Source organism: Malus domestica, chromosome 02 (genome assembly GCF_042453785.1).
Source record: "Malus domestica chromosome 02, GDT2T_hap1".
Taxonomy (NCBI): domain Eukaryota; kingdom Viridiplantae; phylum Streptophyta; class Magnoliopsida; order Rosales; family Rosaceae; genus Malus; species Malus domestica.
In genome coordinates this window covers 11,615,647-11,638,632 of record NC_091662.1, presented here as the reverse complement: position 1 = coordinate 11,638,632, position 22,986 = coordinate 11,615,647, and the positions used below count along the sequence as shown (strand labels likewise).

The window sequence follows — 22,986 nt, the reverse complement described above, 5'->3', positions numbered from 1 at the left end:
AAGTAATCATGTTGGGAGTCTGGCTCTTGAGATTCGGAGGACGATGCCTCTTCGATTTTTGATTAAGCAATCTTGTTGGTAGTGTTTTCTCGAATGTGAGTAAAGGTTAGGCATTTTTGCCAGTTTGCCTTGCCACGGAGCAATGAGGTTGACACACATTGAGACTTTCTAGTTATCAAGCAGTGGTGCTGTTCCTTTACCCTTGTGGGTAATAGTAGGGTAGCTGGACCTTCAAAATTTATATGTCTAAACTTTGTTAGAGATTTTTGACAAAGTTATCTGTGGTACCCGAGGAGCTGATGTTGCGTGTGGAAAGTGGTGCCTCTTTGGAATCCGGAGAGTGGTGCCTCTTAGATTTTTGAACCAATGGCCCTGTTGCCCTTTCTTTTATAAGGGCACCAATTGTGTGCAAGAAGTACATTTAGAAAATTATTGCTTGTAGGAATTTTCCCTTTACTTTAGAGATTTATTGCACCTCATTTCTCATTCATCATTTCTGAGAATGTCTGGCCCATCCGACCGTCGTTTTGACTTGAACTTTGGTGAAGAGGCAGCCATGCCTTCTCAAGACAACATATGGCACCCATCATTCTAATCCCCTATTGGTCCTCTTACCGTTGGGGATTCTGTGATGAAGAATGATATGACCGCTGCGGTGGTGGCAAAGAACCTTCTCACTCCCAAAGATAACAGACTACTTTCCAAACGGTCTGATGAGTTGGCTGTTAAGGATTCTCTGGCTCTCAATGTTCAGTGTGCAAGTTCTGTGTCTAATATGGCCAAACACCTATTTGCTCGAACCCGCCAAGTTGAATCATTGGCGGCTGAAGTGATAAGTCTTAAACAGGAGATCAGAGGGCTCAAGCATGAGAATAACAGTTGCACAAGCTCGCACATGACTATGCTACAAACATGAAGAGGAAGCTCAACCAGTTGTAGGAATCTGATGGTCAGATTTTACTTAATCATCAGAGGTTTGTGAGTTTGTTCCAAAGACATTTATTGCCTTCGTCTTCTGGGGCTGTACCGCGTAATGAAGCTCCAAATGATCAACCTTCGGTGCCTCCTCCTTCTGGGGTTCTGCCTAATACTGAGGCTATGAATAATCACCATCTGGTGCCACCTCTTTCTGAGGTTCTGCCGACTGCTGAGACTTCTCTTGAGCAACCTTTGTGAATGCTCCCTCTTGTTTGTTTATTTTGATTCATGTATATGTACATATTTGTAACTTATCGGAGATGTCAATAAACAAGATTTGCTTCATTTCAACATATTGTGTTAAATACACCAATGCTTTCTTCACTAAGTTCCTTGAATTTTTCCTTTTGTTGAAGCTTGTATGTTGAAGCTTTGTGAGTGAAGCATGTAGGTTAAGGTAGTACTCCCTTAATTTCCCGACTGAAGAAAACTTCTTGTTTGGAAACTTGAAAAATCCAAGTCACTAAGTGGTCGTGAGACTTCCGAGTATCAAGGTGCAGTAGCATATGGTAGGAGTCCCCCAAGTCTCCGGTCGAGAGAGTTGACGAATGAGGCATTTCCTTTCTAAGTGGTAGCCCAAAACTCCTTATTTATATATATTTGTTATGAAAGTTGTTAGGTCCAAAGAAGAGGAGACCTAGGTTTTTTTTTTTTTTTTTTTTTTTTCGAATTTCCAAAATTTTGAATTTTCAAATTTCCAAATATATATATATATATATATATATATTTTTTTTTTTTAAAGATTTGGTGTTGAAACTTTGTAGGTGAAGCTTTGAGGTTGAAGCTTTGTTGGGTACCATGAATTAATTTTGCTTCACACTATCTTAATCAAGATAGTGTGAAGCTTTTGTAGGTGAAACTTTTATGGGTGAAGCTTTTGTGGTGGGGGAAGCTTTTGTTGGTGAAACTTTTGAGGGTGAAGCTTTTGTGGTGGGGGAAGCTTTTGTGGTGGGTGAAGCTTTTGTGGTGGGTGAAGCTGTTGTTGGTGAAGCTTTTATGGGTGAAGCTTTTGTAGGTAAAGCTATTGTGGATAAAGCTTTTGTAGGTGAAGTTTTGGAGTTGAAACTTTGTAGGTGAAGCTTTGGAGTTGAAGCTTTGGAGTTGAAGCTTTTGTTGGGTACCATGAACTGATTTTGCTTCACACTATCTTGATCAAGATAGTGTGAAGCTTTTGAGAATTTGTAGTTGTCCTCCATTGATGAAGCTTTTGTTGGTGAAGCTTTGGAGTTGAAGCTTTTGTTGGTGAAGCTTTTATGGGTGAAGCTTTTGTTGGCTACCATGAATTGATTTTGATTCACACTATCTTGATCAAGATAGTGTGAAACTTTTGAGAATTTGTAGTTGTCTTCCATTGATGAAGCATTGTTAGGTACCACGAATTGATTTTGCTTCACACTATCTTGATCAAGATAGTGTTAAGCTTTTGAGAATTTGTAGTTGTTCTCCATTGATGAAGTTTTGTTGAATTTCCCTTTTTTTTTCTTGGGAAACTAGAAATTTGAAAATGTGGGAGAGACAACATATAAAAATTTTGCTTCCATACTGTTGAGTAAGAGATTGTGATGCAAGCCACACTTTGTAGTAGTCGAAGGTTTGGATGAACCATATAAATTGAATTTGCTTCGAATGTTTGAGAATTGTAGTTGCCCATCATTGATGAAGCTTTTGTTGGCACCATAAATTGGTTTTGCTTCACACTGTTTTGATCAAGAGTGTGTGAAGCTTTTGAGAATTGTGGTTGAACTCCTTTGATGAAGCTCTTGTTGACACCATAAATTGGTTTTGCTTCCCACTGTCTTGATCAAGAGTGTGTGAAGCTTTCTACAAGTTTTAGTGTTTGCATTGTTACAGAGGGGAAATGTTTGAAGCAGATGCAAGAGGGCTGAATAGCTTGATCTTCATATGCCATGCACTAAAGTTGTTGTTGGCTTGCAATAAGACTTTGTTGGTGACTATAACTCTTGTTAGGCATAAGTGCTCCCCTAGTTGAGTTGTCAAGCTTGAGGGTTTTTGATTGTTTGTGAATGCTAGGAGTTCACATGTACAAGTTGTACCACTCGTCTTCTGGTAGGTGGAATGAATGGTGAGTTGCTTTCATCACTTGGTTGGTGGTACGAAGGTGAGTTCCTTCATCACATTTGATCACATTTCATTAGCAAGCATAAGATGTTAAAAAAAAAAATGTTAAGGGGGTCATATCTTCTAACAACATTATGTTAATTAGGAAGCTGTTTTAGTTTTCAACTTTCCTCCTGATATTCTTTCAGTTTTACGGGATAAATGTTGCTTAGTTAATTGGCCTTTTCCTCCATGCAACCGAAAGCGAAAGTTATGACGAAACCATATTAGACAACTATCAACCTCAAAATTTACATCATCAACAAATGTACGAAGCAATATATATCAAACATGGGATAATATACATAGATAATAATGCCATGTAATAGGCTAATGTGGTTAGAAAATGTTATGATCCTTTTCACCTCGTTTCTAAAGGTTAGTCTAGAATAACTAGTGAATTATCGCATCGACTAAGAGAAAAGATTCTGTAGGATTACATAATTAGAGTAACTCACTCACTAAATAGATATCTTATATAATGACTCGGTACAATCAAAATACAAGAGGGTATCATTCTTTCGTTAAAATGACGTGATCGGTATCCTATCCCAAGTTTTTCTCATGTACTGAGCAGGTCATAACTAAGGAAGTCGACTAGCAAACAGTATTTAACCCCCGACATTGTTGTAGACACGAACAGTAGCACAAAACAAGCAGGAATAGCGCAAACACATGCAATGGCAGCAGATACAGCATCAAATTACAAAGGGAAAGAACGAGAGACTGTATCAGGCGCACCAACACTACAACCTCTGACACACACACTCACTAACAAAACAAAATAAATGCTGTTAAGTGGACCAGCATACCATTCTCTCTCACTTTAGTTCTCGTGGCTCACACACACCCACCCACAAGAAAGCAGAAGAACAAAAGAAACGGAAAATATATTATGTATAGCCTCTTATGTAATTCAAGTTATATATTATGTATTGTAGAAAGTATTCGGTGAAAACTATTAACACATATTTGAGTAAGAGTAAACTGTTGTTTGACTCTCAGAACTATTACTCTAGTTGAAATTGATTCTACAAATTATTTTTAGGTTAATTAACTTTTTAAATTATTTGAAATTAACCAATTAACTCTTCACAGTTAGATACAATAAAATTCATCTACTTAATTTGACGTCAAACACTGGCATGTGACCCATACGTGATGTACTCTTGAGGGTAAAGTCGTGCCATCAATTGATAGCAAAGTGGATAAATTTCATCGAATTTGACGATGAAAGGTTAATTAACTAATTTCAAATAGTTTAAAGAGTTAATTTAGCAAAAAAGTAGTTTAAAGGGTCAAACGGCTATTTACCCGTTGAAATTATAAACACAACTATTATATTGAAGGAAGGGAATAAATCTTAGAACCCCGGTGTAAAAGTGAATGAGTAAATGTTCTCAACCAACCTTGTTTCAAAATATTCATATTTTTGTTTCTTCTCGTTTTGTTTTTATAGAATCAAAAGAGAAGAAAATCAAACATGGTACAACCAACACAAAATCTTAACCACTTGACATACAAGCTCTTTTTATCTTTTCTTTCTTTTAATTATCTTTAGCAAAACCCTTTTAAACTCTGATTACCCTTTAGCTAAACCCTTGTTTTAGAGCCTGTCTAATCGGGTCTTTGAGTCGGCTAATCAAATCTCGAACTGTTTTTGGGGATTTAAGCTGAGAACTTGAGGTTGCAGGAAGATTCCAGGCAGACAGTGCACCGTCAAGTCTAACATTTCTTTTCTCCCTCCTTTTCTCTCTCCCTCTCTCTGTCTTACACATAAAACACATTAATTTGGTGGTGGTTTAGGGTTTCAGAGAGCAATAATTAGGAACTGGACCAGGGTGTGCAGGCCGTGGGAGAGGACTAACGTGTGCCTGTCGGCTCTTCTGCAAAAGGAGTACTCTCTCTCTCTCTCTCTCTCTCTGAGTGTATTCATCACTCATATTTTGAGTACAAACCAAACCACCTGTTCCTGTTTCTCAAATGGATTTCAGGGGTTTGGATGGGTGGTAGGAAACACAAACCACTTTCTCACTTCCAAAGAGAAAGAGTCCCCCCTCTATCTCTCTATACTTTCTGATATTAATCTTAGACTAATTAGCTTTAGCTTAGCGAGGTTTATATTCTATTTAACCAAATTCCAGAACCAGCTTCTTAATACTTGCTTTCGATGTTGGTGCAAGTTCAACAATCTTTCTCCACTTTTTACAGTCTAATTTGTAAGATGTAAGGTTAATTTAAGCTCTAATTTAGTAGGGCCCCCTCTTTTTTCTTTTCCTGTTTGAGTTCCAAGATATTGTTTTTTTCATTTTTTTTTTGGACCTTCTTCTCTCATCACTCACCTTCTTACCTCTTTGGTTGAATTTTGTGAGATGGGTTGGTGTGTTAAGCACCCAAAAATATCAAAATCATACAAAAAATATAAAAAAATAAAGAATATTAATATTAAGTTAGTGATTATATTTTTATTAAGTTTTGCTCTTGGATTAGCTAGGTACTGTACAGTGAATTAGGGCTGAGAAAATTACAAAAAGATCCATATAATTAGGGACAACTATAAATTAGAACATGAAGATAGGTAATGTAAACGCACTTCTCATTTATGTTTTGGGAAAATTTACAGTACCCTTTAAAAAACGGAGGCTCAGATCACGGCCAAGTATATAATAGCTATAAGATATCAGATTTTAATGGAACAGAGAGGGCGAGATAATAAGGTCATAGGGAGGATGCCAAGCACCCTGACCTATACTCCTCCTCCTCCCCATAGGGATTCTTCTTCCTCCAAGCTTTCTTCTTCTCCGGCTTTCTCCTCAGCGGGACATCATGGTAATAACACCATACTCTTCACCCACCCACCTCATCAAACCCTAGATAGATCAAGAAGAGATCCTGACCCAAACCCAGATCTAGTTCCATCTCCACTTGTTGTCACCCCAAGTGCAACAACAACAATTGCTAGTGGAACAAATTTCAAAGCACCAGCAGCTCCACCGCCACCGCCGCCAAGTGCAGCAGCATCAAGAATTAGGTATAGGGAGTGTTTGAAAAACTACGCTGCCAACAGCGGCGGCCACGTGCTCGATGGGTGCGGAGAGTTCATGCCGAGCGGAGATGAAGACACTCCGGGAGCACTAAAATGCGCAGCTTGCGAGTGTCATAGAAATTTTCACAGAAAAGAGATCGATGGCGAATATGTGTCAAATAATTACTATGTCATAAACCACCAACAACACAACAGCCGAAGAGACTCGGCGCTTACAAGATTGCCGGTGCTAGCCTCCTCACCACGGGGGCTTCCTGTTTATCATTCTATGGCTGGAGGGCCCAGTCCACCGATGATGATGACCTTTGGCGGCGGTGGTGGGGTGGTTGCGGAGTCATCGAGTGAGGATCTCAACATGAACAATAAATTGTTTCGCGGTGCAAATTATGCGGAGGAGGCACAAGGTTCGAAGAAGCGGTTTAGGACGAAGTTCAGTCAAGAGCAGAAGGAGAAGATGACGGAGGTGGCGGAGAAGTTGGGGTGGAGGATCCAGAAGCATGATGAGCAAGAAGTGCAGAAGTTGTGTTCTGAAGTGGGTATAAAGAGGCAGGTGTTCAAGGTATGGATGCACAATAACAAAAAAGCCATGAAGAAGAAGCAAATGTAAGTCAATTAAAACTTCACAATAATTGATGTTTAATTGGAAAGAAGTCCTTGAGATATAATTAATTGGTTTGTAACTGGGAATTAATAGATAATTTTAGTGACTAATTAGATCAGGAATATTTGCATATATATATACTAGAGATATGGAGGAGGTAGATAATAATCTCACTTCCATCTAGCTATTTTTTATTTCTTCATTTATCTTGTTGGATGTGCTGTTTGGTCGCTTTCAGAAACATCGTAAATAATACCAACAAATTTTCTTGTGCTCAGAAATGCTCTCGCATGCAACTTTTCTTTTTTATTTTCATCAATAGCTTGAGCTTTTCACTAGGGTAAGCTGTAAAAGGAAGAAAAAAAAGAGAGGAAATGGGGAATGAGAAACCAGTTTTTTGTCGTGGTGCTAATATTCTCGTACCTATTTGATAATTATTTCGTTTTATGTTTTTAGTTTTCACTTTTGTGCCAGAGATATAAGGAAAAAAAGGATGATGCCAAAGAACGAATCAAAACAAAATCTCTAAAGTGAAAACAATTTCAAATAGTTATTTTTGTCGTAGCTTTCATTTTTGTTTGTTTTTCCCTACAAGTTTCTTCTACATCTATCCGGACATCCGTCATCTACTTCTATGTTTCAATAATCTTTTTCTTTTCATGAACTTCTGTGTATCACTCACTTTTTTTCAATGTATCTCCATCTATAACACGTACTAAAAAAAAAAAAAAAAAAAAAAAGCTAAAAATTATAAACGAAAGGATTATCAAACAAGCTCTTAAATCTCTTATGTTTTTATCAAACATGGTGAAGATTAAGTGACATGGCGAGGAGGAAGGGTTTTTCTTGGAACGATTACATCTACTGCTAGGCAAAGATTATTATTCAACATAAATTGTATTTATATAGCAAACTTTATTTTAGATTAAGTTTTTTCAGAAACTTAAATTTATATTAAACTAGGTGACATGTCCACATGGGCTGCCACATCAGGTGATTTAGCATTGTACATGGTACAAAAATTTTGATCTCCCTAGTGTTTTTCTTATCATATCGTCACACATCTCCTAGTATCTTTCTTATACTTCGACCGCAAGTTTGCAACCAAAGATATAAGCTAACCCGTTGTCCATTAGAATTACAATACATCACTTGGTAATACAAAATTTATATACTCACAAAACCTTCCCTAGAAAGACTCAAACCATCCTCAGAGTATAAAAGACTTATCGCTCATCTGATTAGAGTATTTATTTTAACATCTGTAATCATGCGCTCGAAACTTCCCTCCGCATCATTTGTATAAAGAAAAAGAACCTTATTCGATATTGCTGTTACGCAAAAATATGTACATGCATGTTTACTATAAACTATATTCATTCCAAGTCAGTAACTACGGGGAGCAATATTCAAACTTAAACTTGAGTGAACAGATGGAAACACACACCGATCTAACCAATTGCGTCACATCCGTGACTTAGAAGAATCTATGTTGAGAGTATGAATATTCCTACATTCAAGAGAGAGAGGGCATTGCATGTTTACAAGGATACATGATATATAAAAACACAAAACTCAAGTTCCTTGTATACGTACAGGATTAAAAATTGATTTTAGAAGTTTACACGTACTCTACAAGGCAGAGTATGAGAAAACAAGAAACATATACATAATACACCACAAAACTCCCAGCATTTTCCTAGCTACTGAGAAAAAACATATATATTGATCACAGATTATGGACCTAACATGCACTCAGCCAGCGGAAAATTAATTAATTCCTTACTGGCCCGAACCTGCATTGCTCATTGTAGCCCCGAGATCACCAGCAGCTTGTGAGGCGGACTCCTTGGCGGCCTCATAGTTATGCCTTGCACTTGAAGTCATACTATCCTTAGCCGACGCGTATGAATCCCCAACCTTTTGTTTGGCTTCACCATATGCATCCGCTGCTCTTTCCCTTCCGTAATCGATTCCTCCCTTGGCAGCCTCATAGTTATCTTTGGCATGCGAAGTCATACTATCCTTAACAGACGCGTACGACTCCCCAACCTTTTGTTTAGCTTCATCATATGAATTCGCTGCTCTTTCCCTTCCGTAACCAATTCCTCCTGCCACCTTTTCTTTGGCATCGTAGGCCTTAGCAGACGCGTACGACTCCCCAACCTTTTGTTTCGCTTCATCATATGAATTCGTTGCTCTTTCCCTTCCATAATCAACTCCTCCCGCCACCTTTTCTTTGGCATCGTAGGCCTTATCCGAGGCCATGTTCATTGTCTCTTTGGCTCCATCATATGCATTGGCAGTTTTTTGTTTACCATATTCCACTGCATCATTAGCCTTGTCAGACGTCATATCCACTGCCCGATTCACTGTATTCTTTGCTTCACCATAGGCATTCGCTGCTTTTTCCACTCCGGAACCCATTGCCCCTTTCACAGTCTCTTTGGCATTGTCAAGTCTGTCGCTATTATATGCATTGGAAGCTGTTTCTTTTCCATACTCCACGGCATCATTAGCCTTATCAGAAGCCGCGTCCCTAGCCCTATTCATTGTATTCTTTGCTTCGCCATAGGCATCCGTGGCTTTGTCCATTCCCGAACCTACAAACCCTCTCACTGTCTCTTTGGCTTTCTCAACTCTATCGGTGTTATAAGCATCGGAGGCACTTACTTTTCCATACTCCATTGCATCATTAACCTTATCAGAAACCGCACCCATAGCGCTATTCATTTTATTTTTTGCATCACCATAGGCATTCTCTGCTCTGTCTATTCCGGAACCCACTGCCCCTTTTACCGTCTCTTTCGCATTGTGAACTTTATCGGTATTATATGCATTGGCAGCTGTTTCTTTTCCATACTCCACTGCATCACGAGCCTTATCAGAAGCCGCACCCACAACATTATTCACTGTATCCTTTGCTTCACCATAGGCATTTGCTGCTCTCTCCATTCCACAATCCATTGTCCCTCTCACCATCTCTTTGGCATTGTCAACCTTATCGGTAGGCATTCTTATAGACGAATCAAAGCTGTCATGACCAAACTTGCCTGCATCCGCTGCCATTTGGGAATCAGGAACAGAACAGTATGATGATCCATTTAGGGAGAACAGAAAATAAACCCAGAAGCATGAAATCAATTATACTTTTTTGAAGACCTAATTATTTACTTATTAAGCACTTCATCTGAAAAAGAATTAAGGTAAATTGATAATTACGTGTTCCAAATGTGCTTGTTTTTAATCTATCTGTGGCCGTAGACGCTGCATCTCCAGCTTTCTCCATCGCATTGTTAGCAGCATCTTTTGCATTATCCTGGCTAAATCCAAGACCCCTGGACAGCACCATACCACACAACTTATCAATGATCAACAACCATTAACACGTTTATGCAGCATACTATAGAGCATCGAACCCAAAATCTCAGAGCTTGAGCTGTTAGCAAAGAGGCCTAATGGATCAATATACCTGTTATATTATACACACTTGGCATAAATTTAAGACATACAGTCTAGGGCAATGAAAATGTTGATTTTTTGTGACTGAAAGGTTACGGGTTCAAATCGTGAAAACAATCTCTTTACAAAGCAAGAGTCAGGCTGCATAAGACAAACGTTCCCCAACCCCCCTCCCCTCCCCCGGGACCCTCACAAAGCGGGGAGCCTTGTTGGCTTGGGGTCGCCCTTTTTAGTCTTACATATATACTAAACACTTATCCTAAGAACCATCAAAACGGACTGATAGACCAACCTCATGCATTTGGGGAAGTAAATTCTCGTATACATATGTCACCATATCTGAACAGCAATATAAAAACAAGGGCTTTTGAAACATCACATTTTGAAAACCCTTCAAACTGATCAACACCACAGGGAAAGAACAAAAAGATAAAAACCGGTTTTGTATGGGGGAAAGGCAACATAAGAATTTCACAAATCAATTGAGCCCTTGAGGTAGTTTTGTATAAAACTTAACATTGTCGAAGTGTGTATACATGCACCTATATCTGTATATTTGTGTACCTATACATATGAACCTATATGTATGCACCTATATATCTTACTTAGGTAAGTCTAAATGCCCCTATACATAGGTGCATTTGTATCGGTACATAAAATATATATGTTCATGTATAGATTCATATGTATAAGATTGTTTCTCCTACTTCTGTTTGAAGGGTCTCTCTCAACTTTGTTTGAGGTTTGTTTTTATAGAAGCATGATATCTAATAGCACATTGTAAATGTTTACAGGTATTAAAGTTTTTCTTAAAATTTTATTATCATTAAAGGGAAGGGCGACGTTTCGAACGTGGGACGCATGGGTGGAAACCCAATACCCTAAAAATACTCAAAAACAAAACAAAACAAAACAAAAGTCAATAACTATTAGCTAGATTTAAGTGGAATGTAGAAAAATGATGAGATGGATATAAAGTCAAGGACCAAAGTCAATATCTAATCTCACACCCAACTTTAATGAAAAATTGGCCTTATTTAAGGATTATAATCCAATTTTTTGTAATTAGTAAGACTGTATTAGCATAGAAAAATAAGCAGATTAATTGATGTAAAAGGGTGTTCAAAAGTAAAACGTGCAAACACAAAGGGAATGGTGCATAAATAAAAGGGTTATACCCAATGCAAATCTTTGCAAACTTTCAATAAAAAAAGTAGAACAACACTGAACATACATCACTTTGGTATTCCTTTAAGGATAACACTTGTGAGTTGAGTAATTCCTCATAAAATAATAACTACATTTTACCGCACAAACGTAGTAACAAAAATGATTCATTCTCCTTATCATCTAAAAATCATCTTGATTTGAAGACTGTTTACTCTCATTGGTAGGGATGGAACGAATTATACCAACAATTAACGTTCTCAATTTGTTGCATTCATAGGAATTATGACTAAACGGTCTGTAAATCAAATAAATTGCTAATATTTTGATAATATTAAAGAGCATAAACAGTTATGATCATATCTTTTGAACGTTAAAATGATGCAACATCGTGACAGAGAGTAATGATTTCTTTGAAGAGTCTTCTTCACGTGTTAATATCCTTCGAGTTTCATTTCTTCTTAATAGTTTGTGACCATTTTCAATTGTGTATGTCTGGCTAAATAAATGGCACGAGGAAGGGAATTAAAAGTTGAAAACAAAAATAGAAAATGATTACTCTGCGATTTTGTTGAAGGCCCGATCAAACCACGATTCGGTGGTTTCCTTAGCATTTCCAGCTGCCAAGTTCAAGTTGTCCCTGGCATTGTCCACAGCAGAATCCTCGCTCCAACTTCCGGCCGCCATACTCAGCCACAGCACCGCCGCCATTAAAAACACTGTCTTCCTCCCCATGATCAATCTTTTTTCTTTCTTTTTTATCGGATTTTCACTCCTGAGCACTGGATATATGTCGGGTTGGTAAGAATATTTCGAAATGCTACTGGAAGCATGAGAGTTTTGAAGAGCGAGCTCATTGCATTTGTATGTAAATATGCGTCTGAGAATTGCTGCTTCTTCTTCGACTGTTGGAGAAATTAAGTCGGAGAGAGAAGTTTGGGCGTCCATCGATCAGACAGGTTTTCAACGTGACGCGTTTCGGATCAACGTGGCAGTTATTCAGACCGTTATGGAAGGTAGAAGGAGGTCGTGCCGCTGCCTTCCCTACACGTGTTGCTTTGTCAAGCCTGTGTCGGCCGCATTTCACGCTCCTTAAATCTCAATTTAGGAAAAGGGTACTATGACCAATTCCTACATTTTAATCGAGTTATTCATTTATTTGTTTAATTTTATCTATACAAAAATATTCAATTTCAAATTATACTATTGATAATAGCAGATACCTAGTATGTGTGTGAATAATTTTATTTCATTTCATTTTTTTAATTGAGAAGCGTGATTAGTTTTTAAAGTTAAAAAAATCAGTAGGAAAAATGGGACAATGATGGAGCAGTTTTTTTTAACATTGACTTATTTTTTATTTTTTATTTTTCAATAGGATATGTTATGTTTACATGGGTGTGAGGTTGGTGTAAAAAGCAAAAAATTTATGTTGCATGCAATTCTAAATTGCCAATGTTTTTTATTTTTGTCAATTTTGATGAGGGGGTTAAAATGGTACTTTTATAGAATTTTGATTGACAAACAAATTTCTATTAATAGGCACTTTAGATGTTAAGACAATTTTTTTTTATTGCCTTTCAATTTCAAATTATACTATTGATATATTGACTAGCAACTATAAGGAATTTTATGATCGCAATTGCACCAAAATTTTAATTGAAATATATCTAAAATCTCTCAAATTGATCACATATTACATCAAAACTTTACCAAAATTCTCAGATTGAGTCTAATGTACAGATATATATCCCAATACCATAAGTTGGAAAACATAACACCCTTAACCTTACTCAACCATCAGAAATGAAAATAGGTTTAGGTACAAAATTCCAACCAAACGAGGAAGGCCATGAAAAGTGTAGTTGATCTCCATGTGTCATGTGCGTTTCGAGCAGAATGTTTGTGCTCTTGTTTTGATAACTAAAACCTTATTTTGCTTGTGTTTGGTTAAGTGGAATGACCATATTTTGTAATCGAGATTCTATGGGTTATATACCTTATGGATGGTAAAATCTCTTATGTTTTCCAACTTCTTAAGGATCATTTTGTGGAATTGTATTGGGATTATTATGACATTATGAAAAGTATGTAATTATCTTGAGCATTTTTTATGAGTATTATGAACATGTTTCTTATATTAATGCACTGCTTTAGAGACAATAACACCATGAGCATTTGTCAAATTATTAATTTGTTAGAGAAAATAAAAATGGTAGTACATGCTTCAAGAAAAAGACTAACTTAGCTACTTATAAAGACAATAACACCATATGCCATTTCTCATGCAAATGAATGAGAGGGAAAAATTAAATTGAGGATAGGAATTAGAAGGAAAAAATAAAGGGAAAGTTTTGTTTTTTATTTATTTTTAATTTTTTTAATCATTTTTATGAGTGAAATGACTTAACTACCCTCACATGTTGTGCACATGGTCTCACTTAACAGAAATATGGATGAAATATATGAAAAACTAACGGTAGGAGGCAAATCGGCTAAAAAAATTAGTTTGAGTCCTTAATTTTCCAATAAAAAAGTTCATGAGGGAAATCGAAAGTTAAGTGAAAGTTCAGAGAGTAAATCGACTGTTTACTCATAAAATTTATGTTGCATGCAATTCTAAATTGCCAATGTTTATTATTTTTGTCAGTTTTGATGAGGGGGTTAAAATGGTAATTTTATAGAATTTTGATTGACAAACAAAGTTCTATTAATAGGCACTTTAGATGTTAAGACAATTTTTGTTTTATTGCCTTTCAATTTCAAATTATACTATTGATATATTGACTAGCAACCATAAGGAATTTTATGATCGTAATTGCACCAAAATTTTAATCGAAATATATCTAAAATCTTTCAAGTTGATCACATATTACATCAAAACTTTACCAAAATTCTCAGATTGAGTCTAATGTACAGATATATATATAATTTATCTATATCTAAACTACATATTAATAAAACATTCATTGTCAACCAAAATCCTATGAAATTATCAGTTTAACCATCTAATTAAAACTGAACATGAATAAGAAATATGGGCAGAAATGTAATTTCACACAACCAAATTTTTCTTTTTTTTTCTTCAAAGTCTCACCTACATGTAATTTTAACATATCTCTAATTAAAAACTAAAAACATAAATATAAATAAAAAAATAAAAAATAAAGCCTTTCCCCATCCCCACATTCCCTATCGCTCTCTTCCTCTCTCCTTCTACTTCAAAAACAAAATTAAAAAAATTTCATATACACTTTGTGTGTGCCCATATGCTAGTATGTAAAAGGAGAAATAAAAAAGGGTGAAGCTTTCATAATATCCAAATTGCCCTTCTCTCATTAGAATTTCAAAAAAAAAAAAAAAAAAAAAAAAGATTACAAAAACATGTAAGCTGGTTAGTGAATTCATTATTTTTCAAAATATATTTTAATATAAAACAAAAATATCTAAAATAAATAGAGAAATATCGATATCTTTGTATTTATAGTCCCCTAATCCAATTTTGTTTTTTACTTTTATCTTCTTTTTTTTTTCATTGAATTTTTTTTTCTTGCGTTACTTTATTTGAGTTCGTTTGATTTTCCTTCTTTTCTTGGTATATATTGTATTTCGGTAGGTATATTTGTGGACCAAATTAGAGAATTATCGATATCAGGCTAAGTGCTTAGTTTTGAAATTTCTACAAATAATGCATCGATGTAATATTGAAACTTTGTAAAATAATTTGTTCTTAATGAAAATTTGCAAGCAATGTGGATAAATTTACTTTAAGCAACTTTCTACACCAATAAGAATTTCAGTACTCATTTTTAAGGGTCTAGTTGCCATATTGGATATGTTTGGGTGACGATCTTTTGACTCCATAAATGCAAAAACACTCCAAAAAAAAAAGGTGTATAAATAACACCTAATAAGCATTTAATCTTTTGAGTACTCATTTTAATTTAGAGATTTAGTAGCATATTTAGGGCATGTTTGGCATGCCGGATAACACACTGGATAGTACTATTTAATACTATCCGGTGTTTGGTGTCATTCCGTATTAAATTAGCACCAGATTTTTTATGCGGTCCGACCTATTTTATACGACGTACACCAGATAACTTATATAATTAGTCGGGTCGCTGAAAACAAAATCAAGCTGACTCTTTTTCCATTTCTCTTGCTAGTTTTAAATTGTGAAACTCAGTGCTATAAATGTTCTTCAACCTCATTTTGAGGAAGTAAATGAACATAATAATCTTTGATGAATTGAGTTTTTAATCCGGTACTGCACCAAACCCCCAATTAAATAGTCAATACTATCCAATGACAAATTATCCTATCTGACTGAAATAGTCAATACAGTTCGAACTGCCAAACGAGGCCTTAGTGTGCTCATTTGTCAAAATGAGAAATAATTTCAGGTGACGATCATTTGACCATAAATGCAAAAAAAAACTCCACAAAAAAAAAGTGTACAAATGACACCTAATAAGCTTTTGATATTTGAGTACTCATTTTAAGGAGTATAGTAGCATACTGGACAGTGGTGGAGCCAGGATTTCTTGTGAGAAGGAGCCTCTCACAATGTAAAAGAAAAAAAGAGTAGTATATATAAAATCACTAACCAAAAAAATCATAATACGTATCCAAAATAATAATATTTATCCTCAACGAGTTGTCATATTTTGAAACAATAGCACAATAACCTCTTCATCTATACTACTGAAAGAATTATTAGACTCAATAGGGAGAACCAATGAATAATTACAAACCTTAACAGTCAAGTAAGAGGTAGGATCAGTAGGGGAGACCTATTGGTGCAGGGGCGTTAAATTTGGATGGTGTCTGTTGTAGTCATTTTTTTGTGACTGCTAAGTAAGGAACCTGCATAGGTAAAAAACAAGCACATATTCTGAGTCCAAGCGTTGGGGGGTGGTTTTGGCATGGAGGCTCCGATGGTTAAGTCAGCAAGGTAGGGGAGGATGCTGGTGTGGTACCTTTTTAGGGGTTTTGAATGTCTAACCTTTTTTAGGAGCCATCAGTCGTATTTATAAGCGTTGCAAAGTCGGTCCATGTCATCCGACATTCCCCAGAGTCATCAGAGATGTGGGCATCAAGGGGACCATTCTGACGTACGTACGCCACATCAGGGAAAGACCATTTATCTCTTCCACATCGTGGCTTGAAGGCGCATGCGCAGCCGCGTTAGTAGGCGCAGTCTGACATTTCACATAGGCGAGGAGGTACCGCGCAATCTAGGCAAGATAGGCTAGCACTTGAGCAAGGATACATGGCCCAATCCGTACTCCAGGAGTGAACCGACTCCACTTGGAGTGCTTTGACTACGGATACAGGATTAGTTAATGCGATCGATCCGAGAACCACCTGATTAGATCCTTCCCTCGTGGGGGAGAGCTTGGCCTTATATTCACTCTGGGTCTAACCCTGTGGAGTGGATGTATATTGCTATCACTCCGGGGAGGTGGCATTTTAGGCCTTACTGTGCCACTATCACTATTGTGGAAGCTACTGCCTTGAAGGAAGGATTGCTGCTTGCAAGGATGAAGGTTATCCAAAAATTGATGCTTGAAAAGGACTTAAAGTTAGTTATCCAGATGGCTCGAGGTAAGTGGACTCCTCCTTGGCACCTTAGCTAGATTATCAATGATATCAAACGATTGGCCTCATATTTTCAAGTTAAATTGGAACCACATTTTCAGATAGGCGAATTTTGTTGCTGATACTTTAGCCCATGTGGGGCTTTCTTTAGTTAATCATTGCATCTGGGACTGTTGCCTCCCTAGTTCGGCTATGGAGGCTTTCAGATTTGATTGTGTACTAGTGGTTTTCATCTTTAATAAATTTCGTTGTTGATAAAATAATGTAAGAGGTAGAATAGAGTAGAAACAAATAAAAATTATAGACAATAATGAAGATTTACAAATCTTATTGTTACTCATTGAATGAATTTGTAATTTTTTGTTGATAAGTTGAATGGATTTAGAATTTGGAATGACAAAAAATATGAAATTTCGAGAATGAGATAAGTAATAGCTCTCAAATCTCTAGGTTATACCATGAGAGAGATTAGATTAGAGTGTGGGGCAAGATTTTTTATTTTTATAAATAAAAGATGAATGATGGGTTTAGTTGTAACTATCCATTCCCAATTTTACGGTTTTTATAATTTTAATGAGTGAATTTACGAAAATACCCCTTGAGGCAAAGTGTTGACTTTTGTTGATCGTTGTGTCGTGACATGTAAGACTTGTTTCCTTGGCATATCTTTGTAGTACTCGTTGTTACAAACACGTGGGCACGAGCGGAATTGAAATTGGAGTTAAAACGAAGATTTTACGGGACTCGAAACAATAAGGGAATTTTGGTAATTTTACAATTGGAGATATTTCTCCATCATGAACCACTTTGGTGCTAACACGTGGCAGGTTTCCTCCCCATTTCTGGGGAGCCCTTTTTTCCCCAAGTTCTCATTCTCTCTCTATAATTTTCTCTCCATTTCTCTTTCTAAAACCCTCTTCCTCTCTTTTTTCTCCGGGGACACACCATCCTCCCTCAGCTCCCATCTCTTATCTCTCAGCCACCTCTCTCTTCTCCTTCCCAAGCCCTCACACACATACCCTTGCATCACACACATATACTGGCATGCACACATATATAACAATAATGACCTCACCACCGTAGCTCACCCTCTCACGACCCCACCACCATCTTGACCCCATATCGATTGAGGCTCCTCCTCCTCCATCTCTCCCATTGCACGATGATATTACATGGTACACTGAGTTTCTTGGCGAGTTCTCGCCGTCTCCGGCGAAGTTATAATGCGGAGATGTCGTGCCCAAATTCCAGCGAGAGAACCCGAGACCTGCCGACCGTTTTTCGACAAATTCCGGCCATGTCAGGCCATGAGATAAGTGCATCGGTGGGAAGCGACTCCATCCTTGCTAGTTTGAGCGGCTCCCGGGCAATGAAAAATCTGAGTTAGGATCGAGGCACATGATCCCTGTATCAGGGCACTTTGGCTTAAGTATCCTCAAGTCTTCTCAGTGTAGGTATCATTCCTTTAATCATATCTTTACCTAGTAATTCTTTCATATGATTCTTAGTTAGTTGTATGCTCTCAACACGTTCCATCTTTGGTATAATTGTTCAAATTACATATCTTTTAATTGCATACATGTCAAAAATGGCTTCGTCACCCTCAAGTGTTTGTGAGCACGTGCCTACCCTAGTATGTGGGATATCGAGGTTGGAGCGTGTCATTAGTTTTAAAGGTTTGATTTGTGATAAAGGACCGTAACAAGAGATAATGATTGAATTTATTTGAAGTGTTTTGGGATAATGATTGAATTTATTTGAAGTGTTTAGACAATCTCCAACCCTTGGGCTAAAAGCCAAATTTTTTAGCCCAAAAATTTTGGCTTTTAGCCCAGAAACATCTTTTCTGCTCCAACCCTTCTGACCTAAAATTTTAGCCTGTAATTATTAAAGAATGAACTTAGGCTAATTTTTTTCTTAAATCAATTTTAAACAAAATAAATATGTAGACTATTGTAAATTAATTTTATGAACATTTTAATCTAAAAAAATTTAAATTCCGATAAATATTGAAAAATCATTAAATTTTTCACAACGCAAGCTTTCAACTTTCACCAACCGTTCAACACCAAACTTTCAACTTTCACCAACCGTTCATCAATCATCCTCTATATAAACACATGTCCAATATTAGTTGATCACACAATCTTTCAACCTTCAATCATCCTCTATATTCACCAATCTTTCAACTTTCAAAGAGTTTTTGTTTCCTAAAAATTCTCAATATCTCATCAATGAGTGATAGAAGAAGGCGTAGTAGGGCAATAGAGATGACACAATACCAAGCAAGGCTTGACATTGAGGATTTAGAACTGATCAACGCCGAAGCTGAACTTGTAAACTCATTTATGCAATATGAGCACCATGGCGAATCTAGCCATCGTGGTTTTGTCACAAGGCGTTCATTTGTGCAGTGTGATAGAGAAGAGTGTCATGACCAAATGATGAAAGATTATTTCATTGAGCGGCCGAGATTTCCTGCTCATGATTTTCGGAGGCGGTTTCGGATGAGGAGAGAGCTTTTTGAAGGCATCTTGAACGCAGTTGTCAATCATGACCACTACTTTGCAAGGAAGATAGATGTTGTAGGCCGACAAAGTCTATCACTTCATCAGAAGCTCACATCTGCATTTCGAATGCTAGCTAATGGGTGCTCTGCTGACTCAACTGACGAATATTGCCAACTTGCGGAGTACTGCTATTGAGAACCTGAAGCGCTTATGTCAAGCAATTTAAGCTATCTATGGAGCCATATACCTCTTCAAGCCAACTCGTGAAGACTTGAAAAGGCTTCTACGTAAGGCAGACAAAAGAGGCTTCCCTGGCATGATAGGAAGTTTCGATTGTATGCATTGGGAGTGGAAAAATTGTCCTACTGGTTGGGCTGGCCAATTCAAGGGCCGTCATAACAAGCCAACCATCGTGCTGGAGGCTGTGGCATCTTACGACACATGGATTTGGCATGCACTCTTCGGCTCTTCCGGATCAAACAACGATATCAACGTTCTTTGGTCTTCTCCTCTGTTCAATGAAGTTGTGAATGGATGGGCACCAGAATTTCGATACAAGGTAAATGGTAATAGGTATGAGCTAGGTTACTACCTAATTGATGGTATTTATTCTAGTTGGTCTACCTTTGTCAAAAGTTTTTCTCATCCCGATAGTGCAAAGAAGATATTATTTTTGCAGAGGCAAGAGTTTTACAGGAAGGATGTGGAGAGAGCGTTCGGGATCTTACAAACTCGATGAGCCATTGTTAGAGGGCCTGTATGATTTTGGCAACCCGAAGACCTCTATTCAATCATGATGACGTGCATAATTTTGCACAATATGATTGTGAAAGATGAGTACATCAAAGTTGAAGAAGATTCAGACGAAGATGTGGATGATGACCAACCAACACATGTGAGAGCTATTGCAAGAGGTGTTGAATATTTCGCTCCAACCACATACGAGACGCAACATGATAGGGTCACCTTGGGTGAGTATATAAGACGTTTAAATAGAATTCATGCTCCTCAAATTCATGACACACTTCGCAAGGATTTGGTTGAGCATGTATAGCGCCGAGAAGGTGAACGTTGATGATGTTGGTTGAGCATTTATGTAATAATTTTAAGTGTACTATGTTGTTATTTGTCTACTACATTGGATAATTTATTGAATGGAGGTTGAATTATTGAAGCCATATATTCTACATCAAAGTGTGGAATAATAAGTACAATAATTATTGAAGACATCTAGATTAAATAGAAACAATAATTAATAAGACATAAATTTAATAAAGTACATAAACCACATAAACTTAATACAAACGACAATTAATAAAGCACATAATTCATACACTACATAAACTTAACAATCATATCCACCATCTTCACTTGGTGATGGACTTCGTTGAAATGTTGGGATATAAGGTTCAGAGGATTCATCATCTTGAAACATACTCCTTGAGGCAGACTTTCGCATAATTTCCTTTTACTTATCACGTAAGAACTTCTTCCTCTCTGGAGTGTATTTGTTGAGGTCCTTCATCATGAATTCAATTTCAAACCTATTTTCCTCCCTATCCGAGATTTCCTTCATTTGTAAAACGCATTCGGGCCGCTTCTTCTTGGCGAGCGCTATGAGTTTCGTGCATTTTTGCAATTCCGGTAGCAAAGTCTCCACTCGTCGAATCTTGGGACTTCCCTTTTCTCTTTGCTTCATTTTGCTTATCTCTTCCTGGGGGCCTTGCTAAAGAAGGAGATGGGGTCATTTCATTGACACCTTCATTTCTCGGTGCGGCTTCACGTTGAAATAATTTTCCCCATTGTTGGTCTACATTGGTTGCCCACCTTGAACAATCCTTGAGGACGTCCCAAGCATGTTGCAACTTAAAAACTTGATTTTTGTGTGTTACTCTTGTCTTGTAAATTTCCATTGCTTTGTCACCCTATGCAAAAAATACATAAAAATAATTAGTTGCAAAATAATATTATGTACATGACAAATAAAATATCAAGAAAAAAACTCACAGTTTCTATGGCGCTCCTTCCACTAGGCATGCCAACCATGGCTCCCTCCAAGCTTCCCTTCCATAAAGTGCATGCTTTGTTGATAGTCTTCCACCGATCATAAACACCACCACCGTCCCGCCCGCCGCCGTTACAGTTTTCTTGAAACTTTACAATGATTTTATCCCACAAAACCTTTTTATTTTGATTTGTGCCAAGTGCACCATCTTCGCTAACAGAAACCCATGCCAAGCATAAAGAAACATCTTCCTCATAGGTCCAATTACGACCTCCAACATGCTCTCTTGCCATGTTGAACAATTTGGAAATGGAAAGAAATGGTAGAAAGATAAATTGGAAGAATTGTAGAAGAAAATTGAGTTTTGTGTGGATGTTTAAACAAATACATAGGTATTTATAGAGTTTTTGGGTAAATTTTGTATTAAATAAATTTATTTAATTATTTTAGCCATTGAATTTTAATTTGAGCCGTTAGATCTTTTTTTTACTGTTAGATTTAAAAATGAAATTTGAATCTAAACCGTTGGATCAACCAACAGTCCTTAAACGATGGCCGTCAGATGCAGAAAAGAGCCATTGGGCTCGGGCAAGTGGCCGACATGGCCCTGACGCTGGGGTCCTATGTTGTCGGGACGTGATGGCAAGCAGCCCGCGTGGGGCCCGTCCGTGAGTGACCGGGGAGAGACTGGCCCAAAATCATACGAGTCCACGCATGTTTGGGGGGAATTTGGGGGGGGGGGGATTTGTTGGGGGGGGGAATTTGGCCCAGCTTTAGCATTTGGCTTTTAGCCCAATGTTTTAGCTTGGGTTGGGTGGTGTTTGGGGGGGAATTTTGGGAGGAAATTCGGCAAATAGCCCAGGGTTAGAGTTGATCATACCAGAAGGGATTTTTTTTTTAAGAGAAACAATATGAGGGTTTTAGAGCAAGGATATAGGTATAATAGACACACACACACACACACACATATATATATATATATATTTTTTTTTCAAGGTCAGGATAGGCCCTTGCCTTCCACCTGGTGGAAAAACGTGATTACCTATTTGTCCATGCTTGCCACGGTCGATCATCGCCCAAGCCGCTCTTGCATCTTCTCCATTTTTTCTTCGGTTTCTTCTCTCTCACAAATCTGCGCTTCTGTCGCTGTTGAACTCGCTCTCGAATCTTGCTTTTTTTCTCTCACAAAATACCGATTCCTTAACGTATTTTTTCCAAAACGTGCAAATTTCGTTTCGACCGGTTTATCCCGCTCTCACAATCGTCAATGCAAAATCTTGAGGATATTGGCCTCTGTTTCCGTCTCTGACCCCGGAGTTGGGCCCGCTCTCGAAGAGCTGTATGTGCATATGCTTTCGGAGGTATGGCCTCCACCAATCCCATGTTTTAGTTTGTTTCTGATTCTTTTTAGTTTTGGATTTGTAATTTTTGTTTATTGACTGAGAAAATGTGATCTCATGTTTTAGTTTTGGTGTTTCTGTGATTTTAGTTTGTA

The 22,986-nt window shown here is 37.3% G+C and overlaps 4 protein-coding genes and 1 long non-coding RNA gene across 6 annotated transcripts; 2 read left to right on the top strand and 3 right to left on the bottom strand.

Annotated features, from left to right (window-relative positions):
- The first annotated feature begins 4,685 nt into the window (after window positions 1–4,685).
- On the top strand, window positions 4,686–7,024 carry LOC103407097 (zinc-finger homeodomain protein 6). Its single transcript, XM_008346048.4, has one exon. The coding sequence runs from the start codon at window positions 5,787–5,789 to the stop codon at window positions 6,747–6,749; it is 963 nt and encodes a 320-aa protein (XP_008344270.1). The 5' UTR covers window positions 4,686–5,786; the 3' UTR covers window positions 6,750–7,024.
- A 1,280-nt stretch (window positions 7,025–8,304) lies between these two features.
- On the bottom strand, window positions 8,305–12,352 carry LOC103407118 (embryonic protein DC-8-like). Of its 2 annotated transcripts, none has more exons than XM_029091065.2 (3): window positions 11,932–12,352; window positions 9,966–10,081; window positions 8,305–9,796 (listed from the first exon to the last, which is right to left on the bottom strand). In XM_029091065.2, the coding sequence occupies exons 1-3, from the start codon at window positions 12,318–12,320 to the stop codon at window positions 8,526–8,528; spliced, it is 1,776 nt and encodes a 591-aa protein (XP_028946898.1). In that variant the 5' UTR covers window positions 12,321–12,352; the 3' UTR covers window positions 8,305–8,525. The 2 variants fall into 2 exon arrangements, with proteins under 2 accessions (XP_028946898.1, XP_008344290.2); XM_008346068.4 differs by having other exon boundaries at window positions 8,305–9,805; window positions 11,932–12,349.
- A 3,648-nt stretch (window positions 12,353–16,000) lies between these two features.
- On the bottom strand, window positions 16,001–16,880 carry LOC108169897 (uncharacterized). The gene is made up of 2 exons (XR_001786211.3): window positions 16,381–16,880; window positions 16,001–16,241 (listed from the first exon to the last, which is right to left on the bottom strand). It is a non-coding gene; the product is annotated as an uncharacterized lncRNA (long non-coding RNA).
- Window positions 16,881–19,210: 2,330 nt separating this feature from the next.
- Window positions 19,211–19,681, top strand: LOC139191097 (uncharacterized). The gene has a single exon (XM_070811602.1). The coding sequence runs from the start codon at window positions 19,211–19,213 to the stop codon at window positions 19,679–19,681; it is 471 nt and encodes a 156-aa protein (XP_070667703.1).
- Window positions 19,682–21,042: 1,361 nt separating this feature from the next.
- On the bottom strand, window positions 21,043–21,784 carry LOC139191096 (glutathione S-transferase T2-like). The gene is made up of 2 exons (XM_070811600.1): window positions 21,494–21,784; window positions 21,043–21,411 (listed from the first exon to the last, which is right to left on the bottom strand). Exons 1-2 carry the CDS (start codon window positions 21,782–21,784, stop codon window positions 21,043–21,045), a joined length of 660 nt encoding a protein of 219 aa, XP_070667701.1.
- Window positions 21,785–22,986: the final 1,202 nt, after the last annotated feature.

Bases quoted from the DNA above. Each gene is read 5' to 3' on its own strand.
- LOC139191096 (XM_070811600.1), bottom strand. From the start codon at position 21,784: ATGGCAAGAGAGCATGTTGGAGGTCGTAATTGGACCTATGAGGAAGAT. The intron at 21,412-21,493 runs GTGAGTTTTTTT...TTTTTTGCATAG, and splicing joins GAAGGAGCGCCATAGAAACT to GGTGACAAAGCAATGGAAAT.
- LOC139191097 (XM_070811602.1), top strand. From the start codon at position 19,211: ATGAGTGATAGAAGAAGGCGTAGTAGGGCAATAGAGATGACACAATAC.
- LOC103407118 (XM_008346068.4), bottom strand. From the start codon at position 12,320: ATGGACGCCCAAACTTCTCTCTCCGACTTAATTTCTCCAACAGTCGAA. The intron at 10,082-11,931 runs GTAATCATTTTC...GGTGCTGTCCAG, and splicing joins GCCTTCAACAAAATCGCAGA to GGGTCTTGGATTTAGCCAGG. The intron at 9,806-9,965 runs GTAATTATCAAT...CCCAAATGGCAG, and splicing joins AACAAGCACATTTGGAACAC to CGGATGCAGGCAAGTTTGGT.
- LOC103407097 (XM_008346048.4), top strand. From the start codon at position 5,787: ATGGAACAGAGAGGGCGAGATAATAAGGTCATAGGGAGGATGCCAAGC.